General features: G+C 35.5%; 2 protein-coding genes across 15 annotated transcripts; both read right to left on the bottom strand.

Annotated features, from left to right (window-relative positions):
• Positions 1-1,700: 1,700 nt before the first annotated feature.
• LOC110006474 (uncharacterized) lies at positions 1,701-3,614 on the bottom strand. Of its 3 annotated transcripts, none has more exons than XM_088872787.1 (5): positions 3,133-3,614; positions 2,661-2,998; positions 2,526-2,571; positions 2,201-2,246; positions 1,701-2,081 (listed from the first exon to the last, which is right to left on the bottom strand). In XM_088872787.1, the coding sequence occupies exons 2-5, from the start codon at positions 2,775-2,777 to the stop codon at positions 1,967-1,969; spliced, it is 324 nt and encodes a 107-aa protein (XP_088728913.1). In that variant the 5' UTR covers positions 2,778-2,998; positions 3,133-3,614; the 3' UTR covers positions 1,701-1,966. The 3 variants fall into 3 exon arrangements, with proteins under 3 accessions (XP_088728913.1, XP_088728914.1, XP_020517676.1); XM_088872788.1 differs by having other exon boundaries at positions 1,701-2,075; positions 3,133-3,199; XM_020662017.2 differs by having other exon boundaries at positions 2,661-2,786; positions 3,133-3,197.
• Positions 3,615-5,891: 2,277 nt separating this feature from the next.
• On the bottom strand, positions 5,892-18,726 carry LOC110006471 (uncharacterized). Of its 12 annotated transcripts, XR_016059910.1 has the most exons (5): positions 10,910-16,512; positions 10,646-10,769; positions 10,232-10,286; positions 7,115-10,145; positions 5,892-6,309 (listed from the first exon to the last, which is right to left on the bottom strand). XR_016059910.1 is itself a non-coding variant. In XM_088872786.1 (4 exons), the coding sequence occupies exons 1-4, from the start codon at positions 11,176-11,178 to the stop codon at positions 6,214-6,216; spliced, it is 540 nt and encodes a 179-aa protein (XP_088728912.1). In that variant the 5' UTR covers positions 11,179-15,774; the 3' UTR covers positions 5,892-6,213. The 12 variants fall into 12 exon arrangements, 1 of the variants encoding a protein (XP_088728912.1); XR_016059913.1 differs by lacking the exon at positions 7,115-10,145 and having other exon boundaries at positions 10,568-10,769; XR_016059914.1 differs by lacking the exon at positions 7,115-10,145.
• Between the last annotated feature and the right edge of the window lie 6,442 nt (positions 18,727-25,168).

The raw sequence follows: 25,168 nt of genomic DNA, 5'->3' as shown, positions 1-25,168 counted from the left end.
ACTCAAAATGGTAGTCTAGAAACTTAATGCGGATTTTAAAACATTTTGTTAAGAATGGAAATAAAATCATGACTTCAAGTTATTAAAACAGTTTTCGTTACAGAAAACAACACTTGCGCACCATTCAATAAAATGATCGTATCTTTCAAACCACAAGGATTTTCTTCATGAAACTATTTTTGTTTGAACGTAAACTCAATTTGATGAATTATAATCAAATTTCATCTTAAAAATAAAATCATATGATTGGTGAAAAAATTCATGAAACTCAATGGACAGTTCTTAGATTTTGCAGGCTTAAAACTGACACATTTCATGAGTCCATAACACTCAATTCCCTTAAGATCTCCAACTGAAATTTTGTAAGTAGATCCTACTCTCACAAATACATAAAATCACTGAAGTATGCATCAAAGAAATACCTCATTATCTTCTTCATTTCACTACTTCAAAACAGCACAAAATACCCACTCACAATGTCCAATTATAAATAAATAACTCTTGAAACAAATAAATAAAAAAAGAAAAACACGATTTTCACTTGCTACCACTATTGAATTCAATTCCTTAAATCAAAACATCGATTCATTGCATTATGGAAATAAAAGAGCTCAACACAAAAATAAATTTTAAAGAAGTAAAATTATTAGAGATTACCTCAACCAGGCTTAGTACACCCCGCACCGAGTCTCTTGTTGCTCGGGATCGATGATTGGTCTCTTGATTCTCCTACTTATGACAAAACCCTCTCAATGGTATATGGATCTCAATCTAAAACCAACTAACTAGGGCCTCAATGCCTTATTCTTACTCAAACATCTTTGCTTGATCTTTAGAGAGACGAGAGATAGAAATCAAAGAGAGAGATCTACTAGCTTTGTTTGGCCCCCTTTGCAACCCACCTAGCATGGGTTTGCTCCCTCTCCTTTACCAACTTCAGAGAGAAAGAGAGAGCTACTACTTAGGGCGTGCCCCCCTTCGAACCCGCCAAAAGAGAGAGAGAGGTAGATTTGGGGTGTGCCCCTTTTTTAACAATAGGGAGAGAGAGAGAGAGAGCGAACTTTTAGAGAGAGGAGAGAGAAGATGTTTAGAGAATTTGGTAATTGAGGAGAGTCCCTTTTTATAGATTTTTTATGCCTTAGGGTTTGCCATCTTCAACGAGATCAAATCTTGACCGTCAATCTAAGTCAAAAGGAGACTTGAGGGGTGAGAAATAAGAGTCATCCATTCCTTTGATCCACCATCAAGATTCAAACGAAGGTGCTACAACAGAAATTGGCCAAAATGTGATAACCACCTTTGGAACTGCTATGAAGACTAGCCTCACAATTCATTTCAAACAACCGCAAGCATGGGCGAGATGATTACATGTCCCGACAGCAAGAAGCAAAATAATACTACTCTAAAATAAACTGAATAAAGTCATGGATCTTTCAAACCATTAAAAATCCCCTAATAAAAAAAGTAATAACCACAAACTTGCAATGAGCTACAAAACCAGAAGTAACATATCCAAATCACAATGATGGCACTCAAAATAACATCAATTCGAATCCAAACCGATCAGCATATACAGAAAATAACACCCCCACTCACCCCCCCCCCCCTTTTCCTCTCCCCTCCCAAAAAAATCAAAATGAAATAAAAGCTTCCACATTCAATCTTGAGATGAGTACATGTAACCCATTGAACAAATTGGATTTTGGAAAAAAAAAACCAAGCAAACTGATAAAACATGATCCATAGAACAAGCATCAGGACAAACACCATCTAGACAAAGAAATGTGTATCCATGGACTAGACATAAAGAATTGAAAGTGAACCACTATTGTAAGCAAACAACAAAGATAACGGGTATTGAGTTTAATACCCAAAAAAACATCTCCAAAAATTAAGTAGAAAGCAATAGAGATAAAAAAATCGCAACCAATTAGTCTGACATCTAGGCCCATCTCTTCATGTCCCATTAAGCAAATTCCCCTTGCATATGTGCGACTGAACATTTTGAGAAACAGAATGGGAGAACCCCATCTGATAAACACCAGACGACATCATTCTTCAAATCTATGACGCACCTACAACTAACAATAATGGTCACTCATCTACAAAAGTCCAAATTTAAATGGAAACAACAATGAAGAATGGAAACTGTAGTACAAGGTAGGTAGTAAGAAAGTTGCTTAAAATATAAACCCCCAACCTGAATGTGAGTATTCCACATGAATGTTTAGAGCCATTTTGCACAACTGCAAGTACCAAAGATATATCTCCAAATTATGACAAACTTGAAAACATACAGCCAAATTACATTGATAGAATTCAGCACGACTCCCAATACCACTTGAAATAGATCCCTATGGCGACAGCACAGATCTACAGACTCCACAAGTCCAGAACCAATCCAGTAAAAAAAACCTAGTTCCCATACCTCACCCGGAAATGATCCAACAAAAATGTTACTGATAAAATGCTGCAACACAAAGCTCACAAGAAATCCAAAAAACTCAAGGAACATCAAACAATACCATGTAAGAATCCATTCCTCCCTCCAATAAGAGCATCACATGAAACCTATGGGTACAAAATTTGAGCACAAAATGAGCCAGTACTCATGAAAAACAATACCAAACCAAAAAAAATCTAAAGAGGATTATCCTAACCAATAGAGTCCATGTCCAAAGCAGATTCATTTCCAGGTTGATATTGAACCCAAGAACTAACTTTTGTTGTAGGAGCATGGCAGCATCCATCAATTTTTCCATCATGAAATCATCCATGAGGACTCCCTATAATTAAGCATCCCAAAGAACACAGATAGTGATCATTAGAGCACCTAATATATATTACCAAGTTTGAAAAGGGGCAATTGTTTCCCCAAGTAATTGTTTTCCCAAAACACTACGACCATTTGTAACTCCATGATTTCCAATAAGCAACTGAACATGTTGCCTATCATCAGAAGTAACGCCACACCTAGTGCTTCAACTCATCGAATCTTCTGCACGTGCAGAAGAGATAATCCAATGACCAAATTCAATAATACTCCATAAAATATACCGGTTAAAATATTAAAAGAAATAACGCCCTTCTAATTTACTTTGTTCCCCTAAAAGATTTGAAAAAATTGCAAACCTTATCACTACCATCTCAAGATAGCCAGCTTCGATCAGCATCAAATTGACGTAATAATCTTGAATATCTACAAAAAACATATTATTGCATCTCAAACACCACGCTGAGGCAAACTGGACAGAAGTAATCCAATAGCTTATGTGGGCCAACATTAGCTTTAGGCATCGATGTCACAAAAGCAACATCGCCTAGAAAAAGAGTACTATAATCAAACCTCATTCCTCGAAAATCAGGTCACAATGATAGCTCAATAACCAAACAACAGAGGAAACCATAGAGAAATTTGATCTTGAACAAAGGAAGCCCTCATCAACAAATTCACAAAATAACATCACCCAAAGGAGCATCCTAAAAGAGCCTAGAAATAAAAAATACAAAAGAAACCCTAAAACCACAAAAAAGTAACCACTAGGCCGCAAAACCGGACTCACTCCCTAAACCATATTGATAACCTAAAAAGACTCAAAAAATTGTGAAACACGAAAATGTCTCTGAAACACAAAATAGAACCATCACTCCCTTAAACCATAATGATAACCTAAAAAGACTCAAAAAATTGTGAAATTCAATTGTCACATAGAGCCCATGAATACATAAAGAGATTTTTATAGAACAGAGTACAATCAAAAAACCAAAACAAATCAAAACGCCACAGCAAAACAATTGGAATTATAAAAAAATTCCAGTATTATAATCAAGAAACGTCAAAAATCTGGAAGAAGTGATTTGCCAAGAAGCATCGCCGCCGAAATCCAAAAATAAATAAAAAAAATACGAAAACCCTAAAACCACACAAAGGTAACCACAAGACCGCAAAAACCCATTAGTCAGAATGAGAGCATAATGAAACTAGAACCATGAAGCATCATATAAGGCACAAAACCCATGTGAAACCAAAAATAAACAGGCATAAAAATCAGAGCCAAAACAATCAAACACTGAAAAACCATATAAACTCGACTTCAATTAAGAACCAAGGCCATCATAATAAAAACAACCAGAGCATAATGAAACTAGAACCATGAAGCATCATATAAGGCACAAAACCCATGTGAAACCAAAAATAAACAGACATAAAAATCAGAAAGCCAAAACAATCAAATACTGAAAAACCATATAAAACTCGAATTCAATTAATAACCAAGGCCATCATAATAAAAACAACTATGTGTGGCAATAGAGATCATATCACAATTTCCTTGTGATATACATTTTCAAGAAATTTCAGAAGCATGAAATTGTTTTACTTGCACATGTGTACGGCGGGATGTATCAACCATGTTCGGTTATCAAGTGGCTCATTTTCGTAGGCAGATTTAGAATGAAATTAACAGAGAATGATGCTCGTCATGTAAGCAATATATCATAATGATGTTTATTGCATAAGCCATATAGTTCATTTCGTACAGCCTACTTGCTCTTGCTCCCTCCAGCAAAACCCATTTTAAGAGTGTCTTACAAGCGCCAAATTTTGAATAGGCAAAAATATAGATCATAACAGCCAATTTTTTGGGGCAAGGGGTAGGAAAAAGAGCGGAAAAAAAAAATAAATAAGCGCTTGAAATGCAAAGAAAAAATCTCAAAATTGAACAAGATAACCCTAATTTTTTTATAAGACACGATATAATTGCTAAGACCTCAAAATTCCATTTCTTTTAAAGCAATGATCTTGGAATTTAAAAAAAGAAGTAATGCTTGCGGGTAATAATAATAAACCCCCATAGACGACAATAAATTTGACGCCCCATGTCACCCTCAGTTGGCTGCATCACAAAACGAAACATCTAAATTCCTACCAAAACAACAGGTGTCCAAATAAAATCGCTTTTTTTTTTTTTTTTTTTTTGACAAAAGGAGTCAAAATAGAATCTAAATTACCGCTTTAATATGCAATTTTGTAGAGTAGACATCCGAAACTAATAAACGATATCATTCTTTTCAATAGAGGAATTCCAGATCTTAAATTACAAGACTCTACAATCACAACCCATCCAAATCGACAAAATTTCTACCGCAACCCCACAAATAATGCTATAATCCCGCAATTGGATGTATTTACAATGGGTGCAGTTTCTGCCTTAAACAATCCAATTAAGGCGCACCTGCAAATCTTATCGTAAGATATAATTTTGTTGTAAAACCTTTTTTAGAATTATCTTAAAAACTATTTTCATATCTAGTTAACAAATTTTAAACTCAAAAAATGGTTAAAATAAAATAAATCTATAAACATATGATAATCTTGTAGATAGACGATCTAAATAATGTGTTGCAAGAAGTACTATTTTTAAAACTCAAAGAAAAAATTATAATAATATTCAAACATCTCGATGTCTAGAATATCAATTAGAGGGTTTTTCAACATTAAAACAACCGTTCCGATAGTTTTTTGAGGTGCATATGTTATTCCACATTTTAAGGTTGCAACCTTATATAGTTTTTTGATGTGCATTTGTGATTCCACATTTTAAGGTTGCAACCTCATATAAACTTTTCCGAAAATCATCCCCACTTAAATGGCATCTCCTTCTAATTCTTTACAAATACACTCAATTTTTCTGGAAACAAACATTCATAATTCCGACATAAATCACATACGGGTAAAATTTACAAAATATTTATTTACTTTTGATAAAAAAACATGAAAAAAAAAACACTAGTTTTTTATACAAGCTCACATTAACGACCATCAACTAGGAAGTTCAAATGTAGATCACATATCCAAAAGCTAAGAGTGACCATGTAACTCACACGGGGGATCAAATTTAAATTTTTTATGCACGCAGATGCATACCATTACCTCACCATCAAATATTTACATGTTCAATAATAAAAAATAAGAACTTCCAATACGACAAAGAAACATACATAAAGCCACACAGACGCACGACATTGAAATCCTATAGAAGTAAATTTGGGATGTCCCACAATGGCTTATCTAACGTCTACACCGACACCAACATACCCCCAAAAAAATTAAAAAAAAAACCACCAACACCAGCATTTTCCTGAGATGGCACCAATGAAATCGAGCACAACTGTTGAACACAATGTCTTCCCACAGATTAACATTAACGGGATTCAGGTCAGATGTACATCAAATCGAACATTGCATCTTGCCAGCAACTCTCCCTCCCCAGTGTGCTCAACAATGGAGAATCCAGCAGCAACAAGCCACTGATGCAACAAAGAAAAGGCCAACAATCTTAAAACACAAACTAATGATTCATCACGTCCATATATCTTATTAAAATCGCAGAGCAATACATATTTCAGTCGTTCAATCATGAGAATGCAGAGAATAACCTCCCACACAAAGAAGAGCACGAACCAAGAAGGAACAACTGATTTAAACAAACACATGGGCCGATACCGACATGTATAAGAGTGTAACTAGGACAATATCAGTCTTGAAGCAAATAAAGACCAGATGTCAAGATCACTGAAGACTGGATATACAGTTGAACTTTTCAAAAGACTACAACAATCTTCTTCCAAACCTCTAACGGATACATTTCTGCATTCACAGATAATATCGGCACAAAAACCATCGAAGGACACAACTCCAAAATATTTTAAAACATAAATAACAAAAACATAAAACAAAGAGGCAAGGCAGGTAACTCTATTGTTCTTACACGACTATCACGAGCCATTATGCATCATTGCACAATGCATAATGGCAAGTAACTCTTGCTTTTTAAGTTATGATGCATATCCACATCGTAACTTAAAAAACAAAACAAATTAAACTGAGATCTTTTGTTTTTCTGGTGAATAATTAAACTGCGAATTCAGCTGCCTACCTAAACCACAAGAAATAAAACTTGCATAACTCCATAACCAATCCAGTCAAAACAGCTAACTCTTGTACTTGTCATGTTCAGCAATGATACAATAAAGAAGATATCACTGATAAAATAACTCAACACAACAGAAGAAATCCAAAAAACTCAAGGAACATCGAACAAATACCACGTACGCCTTCACTATTGCCTCCAATAATAGCATCACAAGGCACCTAATAGCACAACACTTTCAACAAGCCAATACCCTGAAAGCAAGTTAGGCGAATGCAAGCCTCCAAAAAAAATACAACCAATTATAATCTTATGACAGATATCCAAACCAAATGAGTCCATAAAGCAAACCAGATTCAAATCCAGGTAGATATCAAATGCAGGAACAACTTATGCCAGGAGCCCCAGAAACATCCAGCAAAGTTCCTCCCCTCATGAAATCATCGAAGAGGACTCCCAATAATTAAGCATCCCAAAAATTGCAGATAGTGATCATACGATTATACCACAGAATAGAAAAATGGCATCAAGATGAAGTAATTATTTTCCCAAAACACCACAAACCATCTGGGAATCCATGGCTTGACATAACACTTCAACATGTTGCTCTTCATTCATAGAGGATGAGTACCTCAACTAATCCAATGATGGCTCGACATAACACTCAAACAAAAGAACCCCTCTTTAACAACTTCACAAAACAACATCACACCTAGAGGAGAGTCAGAAAGTATCAACGAAATCCACCAAAACCAGTTAAACTGCAAGCAATCACCAAGAATCAATACCAGAGAAGAATCGGAGGGAGAAAACTGGAGTATTGGCAGACTCAATTAAATCATAAAAGAAGGTCCTAGCATAACGCGACAAGGGCCATCTCACAGATAGATGATTATCTTACAAAGATTAAATTAGCATAGACCTTTGAAGCCACTACTTAAGCACACTGAAATAATAACACAACCATCATCCTATAAACCACAAATGCTACCCAAAATGACAAAAAAAATTAAAGAGCGCATGAATATACGCACAAGAATGGAAGAAATTGAAGCAAAAAAATAGAGCATTACAAATCTGAGTCAGACCAATAAACCTAAAGAAATCAGAATACCCAAGAAAATCTCGTACTAGTAGTTTCTCTCACAAGAATGCATCTTTTGGTCCTGTTGTCTAACCCAAAAAAATCTCTAAGATTGTCTAATGCAATACATATCCTATTGAATCAATGCGAGGCAAATCAGATATTGAGCTTGCACCCACTCCCACTTGGGCCACAGAGGACCAGAACGAACTAGCTTGATCAATGGGAGAAACCTCAATATACAAGAAGAAGAGAAAGCCAAACCAAAAAGAAAGATCCTTAAAAATAATGACCACCAAAATACACAATAATTTGATCTACTGAGAAAAAATTGTTGGAAAAAAATTGGGGGCCTCTACATTACACACACAATCAGTTTCCCTATCAAAAATACGCCCCAATTAAAATCAAAAAACCATAAAAATAACAAATGGGGGCTTTCTGGCAATTGCAGCACCTAATACTGTCCTCATGTTCCAGTCATAGAGAAAAAAGAGAGGAGAAAGAAAAGAGAATGTGTTGAAGCCAAAGATGACAATCCAGCTATACAAACACAAATCTCAAGGCAACTAATAAAACATAGAATAAAGAGGAAAAGACCTGACAACGAAGAACCAAACACAACATATTGTCAAGACCGTAATAAGAGCAACATAATAGCATCCTATCTAGTGATGTACCAATATACAATGGCTCCTACAGGCAAATCAGCTAAAGAAAATCATGAATGAAAGGAAACACCAATAAAAAAAGTAAATGTGAATGAACACGATCACCAAATCGCTTCTCTTCCACCTCCGATCTCTGAAAAACCAATAAATGCATTTCTCAGTTGACTTATCCTCATTCCATCTCAAACCAAAAGGTGACTAAAGAAAAATATAGATCAAACTAACACTGAGTAACTCAGACAACTGCAATTCACATAGGTCAGGGCAAGACGCACAGATCAAACCATCTTTCACTTTGCAACTAGTTCTCAATTAATAACCCAGTCCAGCCATCCCCATTCCATGTGTGTTGGCACACCTTGTCCAACACCAGAGAGTCACTGTTACAAAGATGGAACAACCCAGACACCTCGTAGATCAGGCAGAAAGCCAATATAGAAATCCCCTTAGAGAGGGGCAAAATGGTCTTTTTGACCATCCAAATGTTAAGGAAACTGTTTGGAAGGGGGGGTATTAGGGGGCCCTAAACGAAGATTTTCCGTCACTTTTGTGGCTTTTTTTTGCATCAAATCGAGAAAAAAAATATTTAGGCGGAATTTTTTATCATCGAAATCCTCGATTTGGCGGTTGTTTGATACTTGGATGTCCATTAGATGACATTGATTGTTGATTTGGAGATGTTAGGATTAATTTGTGATAAAAAATCGAGGGTTTCAGAAGTCGTAAAGAAATCGAGCAGTACTTCAAAAAATCGGTAAATTTTTTTTCCTTCTTGTACAATATTACTATTATACATATTTTTGCGGCAATGTCTTCTTCCCAATCTTCTAGTAATAAGGATCCGGCTTGGAAATATGCTAAACTAAAAAGTCCCAAAGATAGAAATTGTGTGATATGCTTGCTCTGTGGAAGTCTTATATGGGTGTATAACTAACTGGATACAAAATCTCCAACTAATAGTTTTGAAGTTAATCATTAAACTAAAATACCTACTATCACATATATCACCTTCATATTTTTTTCTATCCATTAACTTATTTTTTAAAAAAACTTAGAATTTTTTAAAAAAATTTAAAATTTTTTAAAAAAATTTAAAATTTTGTTACATTTATTGACCGCATCATCGCGATGCACCCGCATCCGGGCCGCATCGAGCCGCATCGCTGCATCGGCCCCCCACTGCATCAGGGCCGCATCCTGCATTTTAAAACACTGACAGCAACCGTATACAATGGATCCCATTGGGCAAACAACCAATTGATATATAGCTCCCCCACCTACAGAATCACCGAGACACAAGCGTATAATCATATAATTAACAAAGATCAACTTTGGGCTAGACAACAAGAAAGAAGGTCCAAAGTTGGGCCCAAATAAATCAAACCACACTGCTAGACAACAAACTCGAAACAGTCCAATGTGTTCCCCACCGATTACAAGGGCAAATCATCATGGCACCTAAGGAGAACAATCAATACAAATCAAGATTTAACAATCAACATATAATCATTTACAACCAATGAGCAAAAAGTATATCACCGTACAAAACTGTAAAGAACGGACAACATCACCATATCCCTTCTCTTCCACCTCCGTCCTCTGAAAATCCAATAAATAAAGATCTCAGGTAAAGTTTCATGCTCAATCCATCTGAAACCAAAAGGTCGATAGAAGAATCTATCCAACACTACAGGTCGCTAGAAAAATCAATCCAACACTAAACAACTAAGACAATTGTAAGTCAAATAGGTCAGGGGAAGACGCAAATCAAACAAAATTTTGCACCCAGATCTCAATTAATAACCATGTGCACACGACCCCATTCCATTTGTCCAAAAGAGCCACTATTACAGACACCAAAGATGGAACTACCTACACACCTCATAGATCAAGCAGAAAGCCAATATAGAGTGTATCATCCATGATATTGACATCCAAAGATATCAAGGATAACTTACACCCATTCAACAGAGCTCCATAAATGGCACACATGTTTCTGATATTTGAATGTTCTTGGCACTCTCGCCACCTCATACTGTCCACATATCTTCCAGCAAGAAAGTATATAGAATAGAAACCTACCTGCCAGCCACCCAACAAAATGCTTCAAGAAACTCAAATACAAATCAGCTAAAAAAATGGTTGCTAGCAACACGATGCAGCCAAACCCCTAACATAACAACAGACATCGTATATACATCTGAGAGATCCATAACACTTACCAAATAGAGCCCACCCAGCTGCCGTATGCCATGGAGCCCATTAAGCAAACGACTAATCGATATATAGCTCCCCCACCTACAGCATCGCCAAGCCGCAAGAGTATCATCATACAATTAACAGAGAGCAGCTCTAGGCTTGCCAACAAGAAAGGTTCAAAATTGAATCCAGATAAATCAAACCACACTGCTAGACAACAAAATCGAAACGGCCCCATGTGTGGCACCATCTGCAAGGACCAATCACCATGGCACCTAAGGAGAATAGTCATTGCAAACTAAGACTTCACAATCACAAATAAAAAAAAACAGATAACAAAATGTGTTGAAGCTAAAGATGATAATCAAACTATACAAACACAAATCTCAATGAAAACAAAATAAACATAGAATAAATAGGTAATGCCCAGATACCAAAGTAACAAACAAAACATAGTGTCAAGAGCTTATTTTAAGAGAGAGAATAGCATCGAGTATAGTAAGGGACCAATATACAACAGCTCCTACAGGAGCCCAACTAAAGAAATCCTGAATTAAAGGAACCACCAATAAAAAAGTAGAGTGAATGAACAACACCACCAAATCTCCTTTATTCCACACCTCCAATATCTGAAAAACCAAAAAATGCATATCTCAATTGACTTTTGATCCTCTTTCCATCTCAAACCAAACTGTAACTAAAAGAACGTATAAATCAAACCAACACTAAACTCTGAAAACTACAATTCACATGAAAGGTCAGCACAAGAGGCACAGATCAAACCATCCTCAACATTGCAACCAGTTCTCAATTAACAACCCAATGAACCCGTCCCCATGTATTGGCGCTCCTGGTCCACCACTGGAGATTTCACTGTTACAGACTCCAAAGATGGAGCTACCCAGACACCTCGTAGATCAGGCAGAAAACCAATACAGACTGTATCATCAATGAAATTGACATCCAAAGAGATCAAGGATAACTTACGACCATTCATCAGAGCTCTATAAATGGTAAACGATGTTCCTGGCACTCCCGTCACCTCAAACAGTCCGCACAAACAGTCTGCATGTTCCAGTCAGAAAGCATATAGAAACCCAACTGCCAGTCATCCAGCAAAATAACTAAAATACAGATCAACTACCAATATGGTTGCTACCACCATGATGCAGATAAACCCCCAACATAGTAGCCAATGTATATACCTTTGAGAGATCCAAAACACTAAACTATAATTAAGTCATACTGAATAGAGCCCACACAACAGCAGTATGCAATGGATCCCATTGGGCAAACAATCAATTAATATATAGCTCCCCCACCTACAACATTGTCGGGACACAAACGTATAATCATAAAATTTAAAAATACAAATCAACTAACAATATGGTTGCTACCACCATGATGCAGCCTAAACCCCCAACATAGCAGCCAATGTATATACCTTTGAGAGGTCCAAAACACTAAACTATAATTAAATCATACTAAATAGAGCCCACACAGCAGCAATATGCAATGGATCCCATTGGGCAAACAATAAATTGATATATAGCTCCCCCACCTACAGCATTGTCAGGACACAAACGTATAGTCATATAATTTAAAAAGAGCAACTCTAGGCTAGACAACAAGAAAGAAGGTCCAAAGTTGGGTCCAAATAAATCAAACCACACTGCAGATAACAAACTCGAAACAGTCCAATGTGTACCACCGATTACAAGGCTAAATCATCAGCTTACCTAAGGAGAACAGTCAATGCAAATTAAGACTTCTGTATCAACATATAAACATTTACAAACAAAGAGGAAAAGTGTATAACTATACCAAACAGATTCCGCCCAAAGCCAAAGAAAATAATCTAACCATACAAATACAAATCTCAAGGAAAATAATAAACCTGGAATAAAGAGGCAAAGCCCAGATACTGAAGAAAAAAGCATAGCATATTGTCAAAAGCTTATTAAAAGTGAATAATATAATCTTAAATAGTTATGGACTGACATAAAATGGCTCCAACAGGCACATCAGCTAAAGAAAATCCTGCATAAAAGAAACCACCAATAAAAAAGAGTGATGCACGTCACCAAATCCCTCCTCTTCCACCTTCGATCTCTGAAAAACCAATAAATGCACATCTCATGAGACTTTTAGTCCTCATTCCATCTCAAACCAAATGGTGACTAAAAGAACGTAGAGATTAAAGGATCACTAAACAACTCAGACAACTGCAATTCAAATAGGTCAAGGTAAGAGGTACAAATCAAACCATCTATCACTTTGCAACTAGATCTCAATTAATAACCTTGTGCACCCGTCCCCATCCCATGTGTGTTGGCACTTCCTGGTCCACCACTAGAGAGTCACTGTTTTAGACACGAAAGATGGAACTACCAAGACACCTCATAGATCAGGCAGAAAGCCATTACAGAATGTATCATCAATGAAATTGACATCCAAAGATATAAAGCATAAACCCATTCACCAGAGCTCTGCAAATGGCACACTATGTTTCTAACATTTGAATGTTGTCGCCTCTTACTGTCCGCATCTTCCAGTCAGACAGAATATAGAAACCTAACTGCCAGCCATCCAACAAAATGCAACAGGAAACTGAAATACAAGTTAGCTCATAATATGGTTGCTAGCACCAGGGTGCACCCTAAACCCTGAACATAACAACAGCCAGTGTATATACATTATACATACCTATGAGAGATCCCAAACACTTTACTATAATCAAAACAAACCAAATAGAGCCCGACCAGCAGATGTATGCCATGGAGCCCATTGGACAAACAACCAATGCATATATAGCTCCCCCACCTACAGAACCGCCAGGACATAAGGGTATCATCATATAATTAACAAAGACCAATTCCAGGCTAGCCAACAAGAAAGAAGGTCCAAAGCTGAATCCAGATACATCAAACCATACTGCTAGAGAACAAACTTAAAACGGTCCAATGTGTGCCACCGGCTACAGGGGCAGTCCAATATGTGCCACCGATCACAAGGGCAAATCACCATGGTACCTAAGAAGACTTCACAATCAAAGAGCAACGTATATTACTATGCCAAATTGATTCTGCCCAAAATTCCCAAACAAATATGTCAACCAAATAACAAAAAGAACAGGAGAAAAGCAAAAACCCCAAAAGTGATGGAACAATTCAAACAGCCACCTAATAATATTGCATTTGTCTTCACCAAGAAATTATTTCAGGGAGAACAGTTGAACACAGCCCTGAGCATACAATATTTCAACAAATACTTCGCTACTATAATTTGAATGAAAGATCTCCTAAAAGAAAGTAAACCAAATGAGATATGATTGAGGTAATCACACCAATTTAGGCTCAAAATCCAACACTGACGAAAGTCAAAGAGGTAGTCGGCCAATTTTCTTCCATGATGGACTACCTACCATCATTCACCCCATAAAATGAAAGAAATCATTCTCATGCTATCATCATCACCGTATAACCAAATAAATGCCTCAAACTAGAACATGAACCCTATGTGAGGTAATAATGGCCCACTAAAAACAGCAAACTAATGGCCCACTAAAAACAAACTAATGGCCCACTAAAAACAAAGCATATTCAACAACAGAACCACTTCCCAAAGGTCATCAAGAAGAGTTTTGAACCCTATGTGAGGTAATAATCATAGGTGAATCCATGACTAGAGACCAGCAATTCAACATGTTGAAGACACCAGTCGCAACTAAACATCTGTGCCACAACTCATCCTATAAAAAAACGTTGCAAACACAAAAAACATCTATAGATCAAAATGAACAGCAAACTAATGGCCCGTTAAAAACAAAGCATATTCAATAAAAGAACCACTTCCCAAAGGTCATCAATTAGAGTTTTGAACCCTATGAGAGGTAATAATCGTAATCCATGACTAGAGACCAGCAATTCAACATGTTGAAGACATCAGCTGCAACTAAACATCTGTGCCTCAGCCCATCCGATAAAAAAACGCTGCAGACGCAGAAAACATCTATAGATCAAAATGAACAGCAAACTAATGGCCCATTAAAAATAAAGCATATTCAATAAAAGAACCACTTCCCAAAGGTCATCAACATCGAGTTCATAGCAAAAGCTACGAAAAACTCCAAACGTAGAGAGAACTGGAGACGTAAACAAGCAGCTTTAGAAGCAGATGGACCGATCTCCCAAAAATTAAGGGCATTATTTTGAGACCCATGAACTCGAATCACTTCCAATTTTGACAGACTACAACCCCAATAGCAAGCACTATAAGCCAAAAAACACAGTGAATCAAAGAGGATGTCATTGAGGAACACAAAGTCAAGATCCTACATAAAGAACTATCCAAGTTAACAAGTGGTGAGCACAGATTGTTGTTCAAATTTCAAAAGATTAATTCAATGAACACCCAGAACCACTACAAAAATATCTTCAGACTCAACCTTCATAGAATAATAACACTGTAATTGACCATTAGTACCATTTACTCTGCAAGCACCAATAAAAATAGCAAAGTCCAAATGGAAAAACTAAAATAACAACATGAAGCCCTTATTAGAATCAAAATCCTTAAAATGGACATCCTACTACAATACTACAAACACAACCCTATACATTCAAAAGTTTAGAACACAAAAACGTTTCTAGGAGAAGAATGGAGAATCTCTTTCAAGTATAAAGGATGAACAAAAAAAATACACAAAAAGGCTAAGAAAGAAAGACATAATACCCACGGTATTAAATATCAAAAAAATGAGAGGGCCCCCTAAGAAACTCTGTGATTTCAATTTCCAAGAAACTAAACTAACTCAAGAATCAGGAAGGATTGATCCTCCCTAAAAAATTAAGAAACCCAAAAAATTAATAGTTGAGAGATGCACCAAAAATAATTAAAAGCGAAAAACCCATCATTAGCAACATATTCAGAAATCCAGAGAGTGAAAAGACAGAGTAGCACAAATTAAAAATAAAAACTTAAATCCGCTAAATAATAAAAAAAAGCACAAAACAGAAAAGATTCAAAAATAAAACACACTAGTTAAAAAATATAAACCCCGACAAGACAATACAAATACATGAACCATAGAGGACTATAAGAGAACCTAGGAAAGGTCACTAAGGAACAAATAAAACCAAAAAATTCATAAGAAAAGAACCAAGAAGCAAAGAACATCACAAACAATTATTGGTTTTGAATAGTTGAACAAGAGAGATCCAAAATCCGGAATCGTTAGGACAATCATTGAACACCACATAAAACACCAGTTTCATTTCAGGACGATACAGAGCCATGGAAACAATGCGATGCAATTTGACAAACTACTTCTCATAGTATCAAAACAGCAAACTTCAGGCGATAAGGACATTCAGTCTCTATAGTTCCATACCATGCCACCAATTTAAAAATATTCAGGGATGGAGATAAATAGGAGGAAATTTGCCCCAAAGAAGAATACCCAACTGTAAAACCATAAATCAATAACAAGAAAAAGGAAAATGAAAGCTTTAGGCCATTTTAAAAGCTGCAAATTCAAAAAGAACATCTCCAAGTCACAATGGCAGAAATCAAAATAAAATCAGATAGAATCCATACCGATCACCACATAGACAAAATGACCCCCTTCCAATATGTGCTTTCTTTCCCAAGTGGACTATAAACACAATCAATTTGGAGTTTATATAACAAAATCAAGGAAAAAAATAAGAGGCGTCAAAGGAATAAAATATCAGGGCCAACACAACCCAGAAACAAGAACTTTGAAACAATCAATTAGCAAAAAAGGATGATAGGATCGCCATCGTACCTAGGCATAACAGACATGACAGAAGATGAGAGTTTACTACTAGATGCCTCCAGAAATTAAGACTAAGTATCAGACTAAAATAAAACCAAACCAATAGTATGGGGCCTGAGACCATCTCTTCCAGCTTCATGATCGAGTGGGTCACGCTGGTATGATTTGAGAAACAGACCATCCGATTGAACCAGAAAACAGATACCATTCTTCAAATCTTTAATGCACCTATAATCAAATACCCCAACAAATAACAATAATGGCCTCTCATCTCCGAAACTCCAAATTTAAACTTAACTAAAAATGCCAAATGGAAAGTGGAATATAAGGGAAGGTAACATAAAAGATGCCCCAAACTAGAGAAAACCCCAATTTAAGTTGTGATTGCAATCTGGCACAACTATCTTCAACTTAATTAAAAATGTCAAATGGAAAGTGGAATATAAGGGAAGGTAACATAAAAGATGCCCCAAACTAGAGAAAACCCCAATTTAAGTTGTGATTGCAATCTGGCACAACTATCTTCAACCATTCCGAAATGCCGCAAGTACCAAATGAAAAACCTAAACAAAAAGCACATAACTAAAAGTGAGAGAATACAGTAGATATCCCAAAATAACTACAATAAACCGCTATGGCTACAAGACAACTCCATAACCAATCCAGTCAAAATAGCTACTTCATATACTCGTCGAGATTAGTGCCAATGATCCAATAAATTATATGCAACTGATAAAAAATGGTTCAACATAGACCAGGAAGAAACCAGCAATCTCAAGAGGAACATCAAAATAGTACCACCCATGCCTGCATCATTGCCTCCATGAAAAGCACGTCACAACACCTAAGGGCACAAAATTTGTAACAATTGAGCCAATATTCATGAAAGCAAGCCTCTAAAAAACAATATCAAACCAAGTCAAATCGCACATCTGCTAAAATAGTGATCTGGCCCCAGGCAGTCCTAATTCAAACTGGCCTCAGCTTCTATATTCAGATAGAGTGGGATATGAGAAACCAACTTTTGTTGTAGATGCGCTGCAGCATTCAACCAGTTACCTTACCGAAATCAAGCAAAACGAATTACCAGACATCCCAAAAAGGCAGGCAGACACAACTTGGTCACCATACAAGTTAATACATGCCACCACAATTAAAAGAATTGGAACTTGTCTTCAAATTAAAATGGAAACCTGTTTTCCCAAAAACGTAACGACCATCTGTGAACCTAAGGCCAAATAGAGATAACTGTTTCCCCGAAGCCCGATCAACTGAGAATTCATCATGTGAGAAAATAATGGATTGAGATAAGCACTTCAACACATTTCCTATAATTGCAACAACCGGCCCTTCAACCCATCCACCGAGCTGCATATGCAGACAAGTCACAACAATTACTAAATAGAATAATACCATCTGAAATCAAACCGATCCAGCATACTAAATTAAATAACCCCCTAAGTGCAGAACATCACAACTTTCTCAAGATTGCCATTTTCCATCAGCATCAAGTTATGCAAATAACCCAGAGTATTACACTTGAATTCTTGAGTTCTGGACATCAAACCCAGCAAACTGAACAGAATTAACCCAATTACATAAGCCACCACCTCAAAATTCTTGAAATATGAAGAAAAGGAACCTCTCATCAACAATTTTACAAAACATCTCACCAAGAGGAGTCATAATATAACCTTCATAGCAAACCGCCAGCACCAATTAAACTGAAAGAAAGAATACCAGAGAAGAAACGAGGATGCTGCACAGAAGCACCAAAAAGCTTATGTTACAGAAAATCAATTATCTTACAGAGCTTGGATGAGCTTAGATCCTTCCAATGCACTTTCTGTAGGATCTCAAGTAAATCTGAAACAAAAACTGAACCATCACTCTATAAACCCCCATGTTACCCTAAAAAGACTCCAAGGATCACATGGAACAGGCAAACTCTAAAATAGAAAGAGGGCCAGATATTGCTGCATAAAAAGAATAATCTTCATAAAACACAGTAAACAAAAAAGAAACCAAAACAAACAAGAAATTACAATTCCCTAGAAATAAAAAATAAAATAAAATAAAAGACCGAAAGTAAAATAAAGAAAAGCCGGAATAACAAGAACTGATTGGATGCGAACACAGATATCAAAACCACCTCCGAAATCCTAAAACCATATCAAAATATATATAAACCCTAAACCAATAATAAATTTGAAACCCTAAACCAATAATAAATTCGAAACCCTAAACCAAGAAAAAACCCTAAAATAAAAGACAGAGACCCGAAAACATCAAAACCCAACCGACGCAACGAAATAAATGAGATTGTCGCCCTATTTACAGACAGCAGGGCAGGCTGTGGACGCTACGAATTAGCGGTTCTATAAAATAAACGGTGGATAAAGGGCCAGAATCAAATGCCGTTAGCCAAATCGATGGACATCTCCTCTTATTACATATGGAGGCGTTATGGCCACGCAATGTCTGTCGGTGGAAGCTTCTGGATTCTCTCCACGTGGTCGGCCACGATAAGAGTTGGGGGTGCTCTTTCTTTTTTCTTTTCTTTTTTTGTAAAGAATCACTCACATATGCACCTCAAATGTCCGTTAGGAGAAGGTTATTTAAATGTTGAAAAACCCTCTCATTTATCATCTCGACAGACATCATGATGTATGAATATAAAAAAATAATGATTTTAAGTCCAATAATGTATCTTGCAATATTTTTTATGAAGAGTTCATTTGTATGAATATGAAAAAATAAATATTTTGAGTTAAAAAAAATAGTGCATCTTGGAATATATTTTAAAAAAAATTACAAAAACCCCCTCACGCATATGTCTATACAACTTGCCCCAGTTAACTTTTTCTCTCATTTTCTTCCTACAACTATCTTTCCTCGTAACAACCTCACCCAAATAAAAAAAAACTAAACTACCCCTCTCTCTCCTCATGGCTTTTACCTACAACTCTCTCCCCGTGGGCTCCAGCAACCCATTTAAACGCTCTGACAATAAAGACACGCGCTCCGGCAATGCAAGTACTCACTTCGGCAGTACACCTTTTGGAGCCATAGCCCTCCAGCAATTAGGACATGCTCCGGCAGTACAAAGACGCGCTCGGGTAGCACACCTTCTAGTGCCACATCCCTCCAGTGGTTGAATAGGTCCTTTCGGCAATAAAGACAAACGCTCTAGCAGTACAAATACGTGCTCCGACAGTACACCTTCTAGAGCCACATCACTCCGACGGTTGAATTGGTCGCTCTGGCAATACACTGCTTGGGACTGTCAAGTGACTTTTTTTTCTTTCGTTTTTTTTGTAGGGAAGGGAGGCATTTCCGTTCAAAAAATAATAACTTTTTACCTTGGGAAGTTTTTGAGAGAAAAGGTGATTGTGGGGAAAAAAGTGAGAGGAAAAGTTAGTTGGGGTAAGTTGCATAGATACTATACTTGAGGGGGTTTTTGTAATTTTCCCTATATTTCATGGATAGTTTATTTTCAAGATTTTTATATGTTTATAAATCTACTTAGATTTTAACTCTTTATAGAGTTTAAAATTTTATAATTAGTTATGAAAATAGATTTTAAGATAATCCTAAACAAATTTAGCATTAAGAATACATGATAAATTTTGGAGGTCCGCTTTAATTGGATAGTTTAAGGTTTAGGGTTTTCAAACTTCTATAACATCAAAACTCCAATTAATGAGATAAAGAGAGAGTGTGTCATGAAAATAAAAAGGGACCATATTTCTATTAATGTTTAGGGTTTTCTAACTTCTATAATATCAAAACTCTAACTAATAAGATAAAGAGATAGAGAGAGAGAGAGTGGGGCGTGAATACATTGAGAGAGGTTATCATGTTTGGATGGTGAAACAAAAAGTAATCATGAATGGATGGGGAACCCTCTTAGATATGGATGCAATCTTAGATATGTATGCATAGCTTTCTCTATCTTGAATTTGAGTTGGGGATAGGTATATGCATATTTGTAGTTTCTATTTAGAGAAATATACATAGTATATCAATAAAATCAATCATTATCTAAACTTACTACATGATATATGTATAGGAAGAGAGAGTTATGCACGGACCTTAAGATAGAGGTGGGAGATATAGATAACAAAAATTAAGGAGTAGGGAGAGAAAATTAAATGAGGGAGAGAGTGGATGAAAGAGAGAGAACCGTTGATAAACGTGGACATTTATAGTTTCTCTCTACATAGGGAGAGAAACTCTCAAATTATGTAATAGAATTATTAACACGAATGTTCATTGCTGATTGGTGTAGGTATCTCAACCCTATCTCTCTTTGCTAAAGGTACGTTGGTATCTCAAATATTGAGTTAGGTATATTTGACTTACATATTTTCTTGCAATTTTTCTATTACTCTATCTAAGGATTTTATCATTTTTATTCTATATATTATTCTCTTTGTTGTTTTTATATCAATCTCTCTGTATCTTTCTCTATTTACAATTTTTATCTATTATTGTGTTTTTTTTTTTTTCACTCTTTGAGATTCATTATGCTTGATTTTATTATCTCACTTTGGCTATCTCTCTCTTTGCTACAGGTACGTTGGTATCTCAATATCGAGTTAAGCATATTTGAGTTTTATATATTTTTATATTTTTTATTTTACTCTCTTTAAGGATTTTATCATTTTTATTCTATGTACATTTCTCTTTGTTGTTTTTATGTCGATCTCTCTATATCTTTCTCTATTTACAATTTTTCTTTTATTTTTGTATATCTTTTTCTATTTCATTATTTGTGATTCATTATGCTTGACTTTATTTTCTCACTTTGACTCTCTCTATTTGCTACACATACGTTGGTATCTAAATATCGAGTTAGGTATGTTTAAGTTGTATATTCTCTTATATTTTTTCTTTTACTCTCTTTAAAGATTTTATCACTTTTGTTCTATGTACTTTTCTCTTTGTTCTATGTACTTTTCTCTTTGTTCTTTTGATGTCTCTCTCTCTGTATCTTTATCTATTTACAACTTTTTCTATTTCTGTATATATTTTTCTATTTCATTCTCTTTATGATTTATTCTACTTGACTTTATTTTCTCACTTTGGTTACTGCTTCGGGGTTATTGTGTTTCATGGTTGGTTATTTTACTACTTCACTTTTTATATATTTTTAGTTTGATTGTTTTTTCATTTTCTGTTGGGTTTTTTATTTTAAGCAAAATAACGTGATAAGTGGAGTGTAGCAATTCCTCTCTATTTCTACATCGCACTTAATTTAGTTTATATCACGTTTTATTTTTATTTTTTATTATTTTTCTTTTGCTTTATTATGCATTTTTTCTAGTTCAGTGTTTTATTTTTGCATAAAATGCTGTGAAAACTAAACTAATCTCTCTCTCTCTCCTATACTTGATATATTAATATTTAGTTAGATATGTTTGAGGTAAGTGGTATTGTCTTTATGTGTATAAGGTGAGAGACAAGAGATGGAGACATATAGTATTTAGTTAGATATGTTTAAGATAAGTGCTATTGTCTTTATGTGTATAAGGTGAAAGATAAGAAATGGAGAGATAAAAAGAGCACATAGACATAGAGAGATTCTACTTGTAAACCTATCTTTCTCTAGCTTTGCTTTCTATTATGGGATTGAGGGATACAAATATTTTTATATTCAATTAGTTCCCTATTATAAAAGTATATTTAATATTCTATATCTAATTATTGTGTTAAAATCTGATAGTCTTTAATTGTAGTTATTAATTACATGTAATTATTGTAGCTCTCTCTCACACACACACACAAAAGATAGAGAATAGTCGTTTTATGCGGTTTGATGTTCTTGCAAATTTTGTACATAAAAATTGATAAGCAACTCAACTGTAGTTAGGATTTTGTGTGGCCTATAGAGACCTCTTTTACTCGAAGGATCATTCTTGGATCTAAGGTCACATCTCAAAACTTAGGATTCATGTTCTTCTTCTTTCGATATTTTACTATATAATGAGCCATGTAGAGAGAGGAGTATTTAATTGTATCATGAGGGATGTAAAGAGAGATGAGAGAGAGAGGGGGGGAGAGATGATGGTAACAATTGTTGGGCTTATGTGGCCTTTAAAGTAGTTATGATAGCTTGTATGAGCATTTTATATAATGAAACATAAACTCAGTGGGAGTGTGGTCCTTTTGTGGACCATACTAGGCAAATATTATTTGCTGATACTCGGACTAGGCTCGACGAGCTAAGCCAGCTGAGGTTTGAAAAAACCCAAGATACTTGGGCATAGGGATCTACCGATAAGAGTTTAGTGGGTTGTCCCTTGATGAGGTCGAAGTATGCCTAGATGAGAGCCAAGGGACTGTGTGACCCTTGCGTGTGATGAATAGCCTTTAGAGATAGGGCTAAAACCTCATCGTTATATCATCACACGGTATGTACATAGATAGCCATTTTGATATTCACCAATGAGGCTGAAGAGTGTATATATGCGAGAGATTACCCTTATGCACCATAGAGTAAATGGTTGCATCATGGTCTGAAAGACCATGATTTTTGTCTCTAGGGGAGAACCTGAAATCCATAAACTGGGATTGTGTCTCTTAGTAAACTGACTTTGGTGGTCCAATCATGAGCCCTTGCAGTGGACTGTGGGTCATGGGAACTGTTGGTTCAGTTTGATAAAGCTGAGCAGATTGGGTCGTGGGAACTGTTGCGTCAGTTTGATAAAGCTAAGTAGATCGTGATTCGCAGTTAAAGGTGGAGTGCTCCCATGTATTGATAATTTCTTAGATCTAACAGATCTGATTCCCATCAAAATTAATTAATTTTAATTAATTTTATGTTATGTGATTTTTAGAATGTTTATTTAAATTTTTGTGAATCTTCTGATATTTTATTTTTATCATTTGGATTTATAAATTAAGAGAAATTAAATTTTTAATGTTTTAAATAAAATATAAGACTTAAAAATTCTAAATATGAAATAAAATATTTTCTAAAAATATATGGGACATAAAATATGGGTCCAAAATTTAAAAAGATGTGGATTAGGTAGGCCCACACGTGGCCACCAAAAGGGGGACACGCTCCACCCACTCACGTAATATTGTTGGGGAATAATGTTTATCCTTTTGGTTGGCTTATGTTTTTAGGTATAGCCATGATAAGGTTGAATATTTTAGATATTTACTAATTCTTTGAATCAATATTGATTGATTAAATAAATAAGGATTTGATATATTAAAATATAAACTTTTCTTATTTTATGGGAATAGATTTAAGAAATAGAGGATAAGGCTCTAGCTCATCTCTTTGAATATTGATGATGGATCAAAGAGATTGATGACTCAAATCTCTCACCCCATAATTTTTTTAGATCGACGATTGAGATTTAACCCTACGAATTGAGGCAAATATATGGCATAAAAAATTTATAAAAGAAGTGTTCCCTCATAAAATAAGATATGTATTCTCTTCTCTCTCTTTAACAATTATCGCTCCCGACCCAAAATTTCCCTCTCTTCCAAAGGGGAGGCATGCCCCAATTTTATATCTCTCTAAGTTCCACTATGTTTTGGTGGCATGCATCACCTTTATTCTTTGAGTGGCAAAAGGGTGGAACCCCTTGCTAGTTCTCTCTTTTCATATTCATCTCTCATCTCTCTAAAATCAAGCTAATAGGCTTGATGAAGATTAAGTCATTGAGTGGATTTTACCATATTAGGGAAATCAACATACCGATCATAGATCCCAAGCACCATCGGAAGGAGGAAGCTCAGCATGGGATGTACTAAGCCCGGTTGAGGTAATCTCCGGCAATTTGACCTTTTTAAATATTTACTTCCCTTCCCATAAAACAATAAAGAACTGATTTTATTTTATTTTATTTATTTCAAGAGTAGTTCGATTATAATTGGACATTGTAAATGATTTTATCGGCGTAGAGGTAAATACTTTTAAAAATATATATACACCGTGCTTTATCATAAGTCATTTCATTGGTATCAGAGCAAGGTTGATATTTGAAGACATTAGATGTTTTTTACCTTTATTGAGTCGAGATCAAGCTTGGGAACGAGATGTAAGAAAACTATTAATCTTTGTGGTCAAGTAATACTCCCCGATTAAGAATTATTGAAATTAGTGGTTTAAAAAGCAGATCAATGACCCGGATCGGGCATCTCAAAAACCCATCCGGATCGGTGAATCGGCGATCCGGATCGGGAATTGACCGATTCGATCGAATTAAGCTTTAAAAAAATTCCAAAAAAAATATTAAAATTCATTATAAATATTATCTTTTAGGAATCCAATAAGAAATGAGGGTACGACATTATTAACTTTCATTTTTTTCATCAATTTGTGAATATTGAGATACTCTTTCCCTGTATAAACTTATATTAACCATTAAATTTGCATCACATGAAAGAAAAATCATAGAATTATCATGGATAAAATATATAATTATACATAAACTATTATAAAGAGTAGACTAAA

Source organism: Amborella trichopoda, chromosome 7 (assembly GCF_054954075.1).
Source record: "Amborella trichopoda isolate Santa Cruz 75 chromosome 7, AtrichopodaSantaCruz75HAP2 v2.0, whole genome shotgun sequence".
Taxonomy (NCBI): Eukaryota; Viridiplantae; Streptophyta; class Magnoliopsida; order Amborellales; family Amborellaceae; genus Amborella; species Amborella trichopoda.
This window is presented reverse-complemented; position numbering and strand designations above follow the sequence as displayed.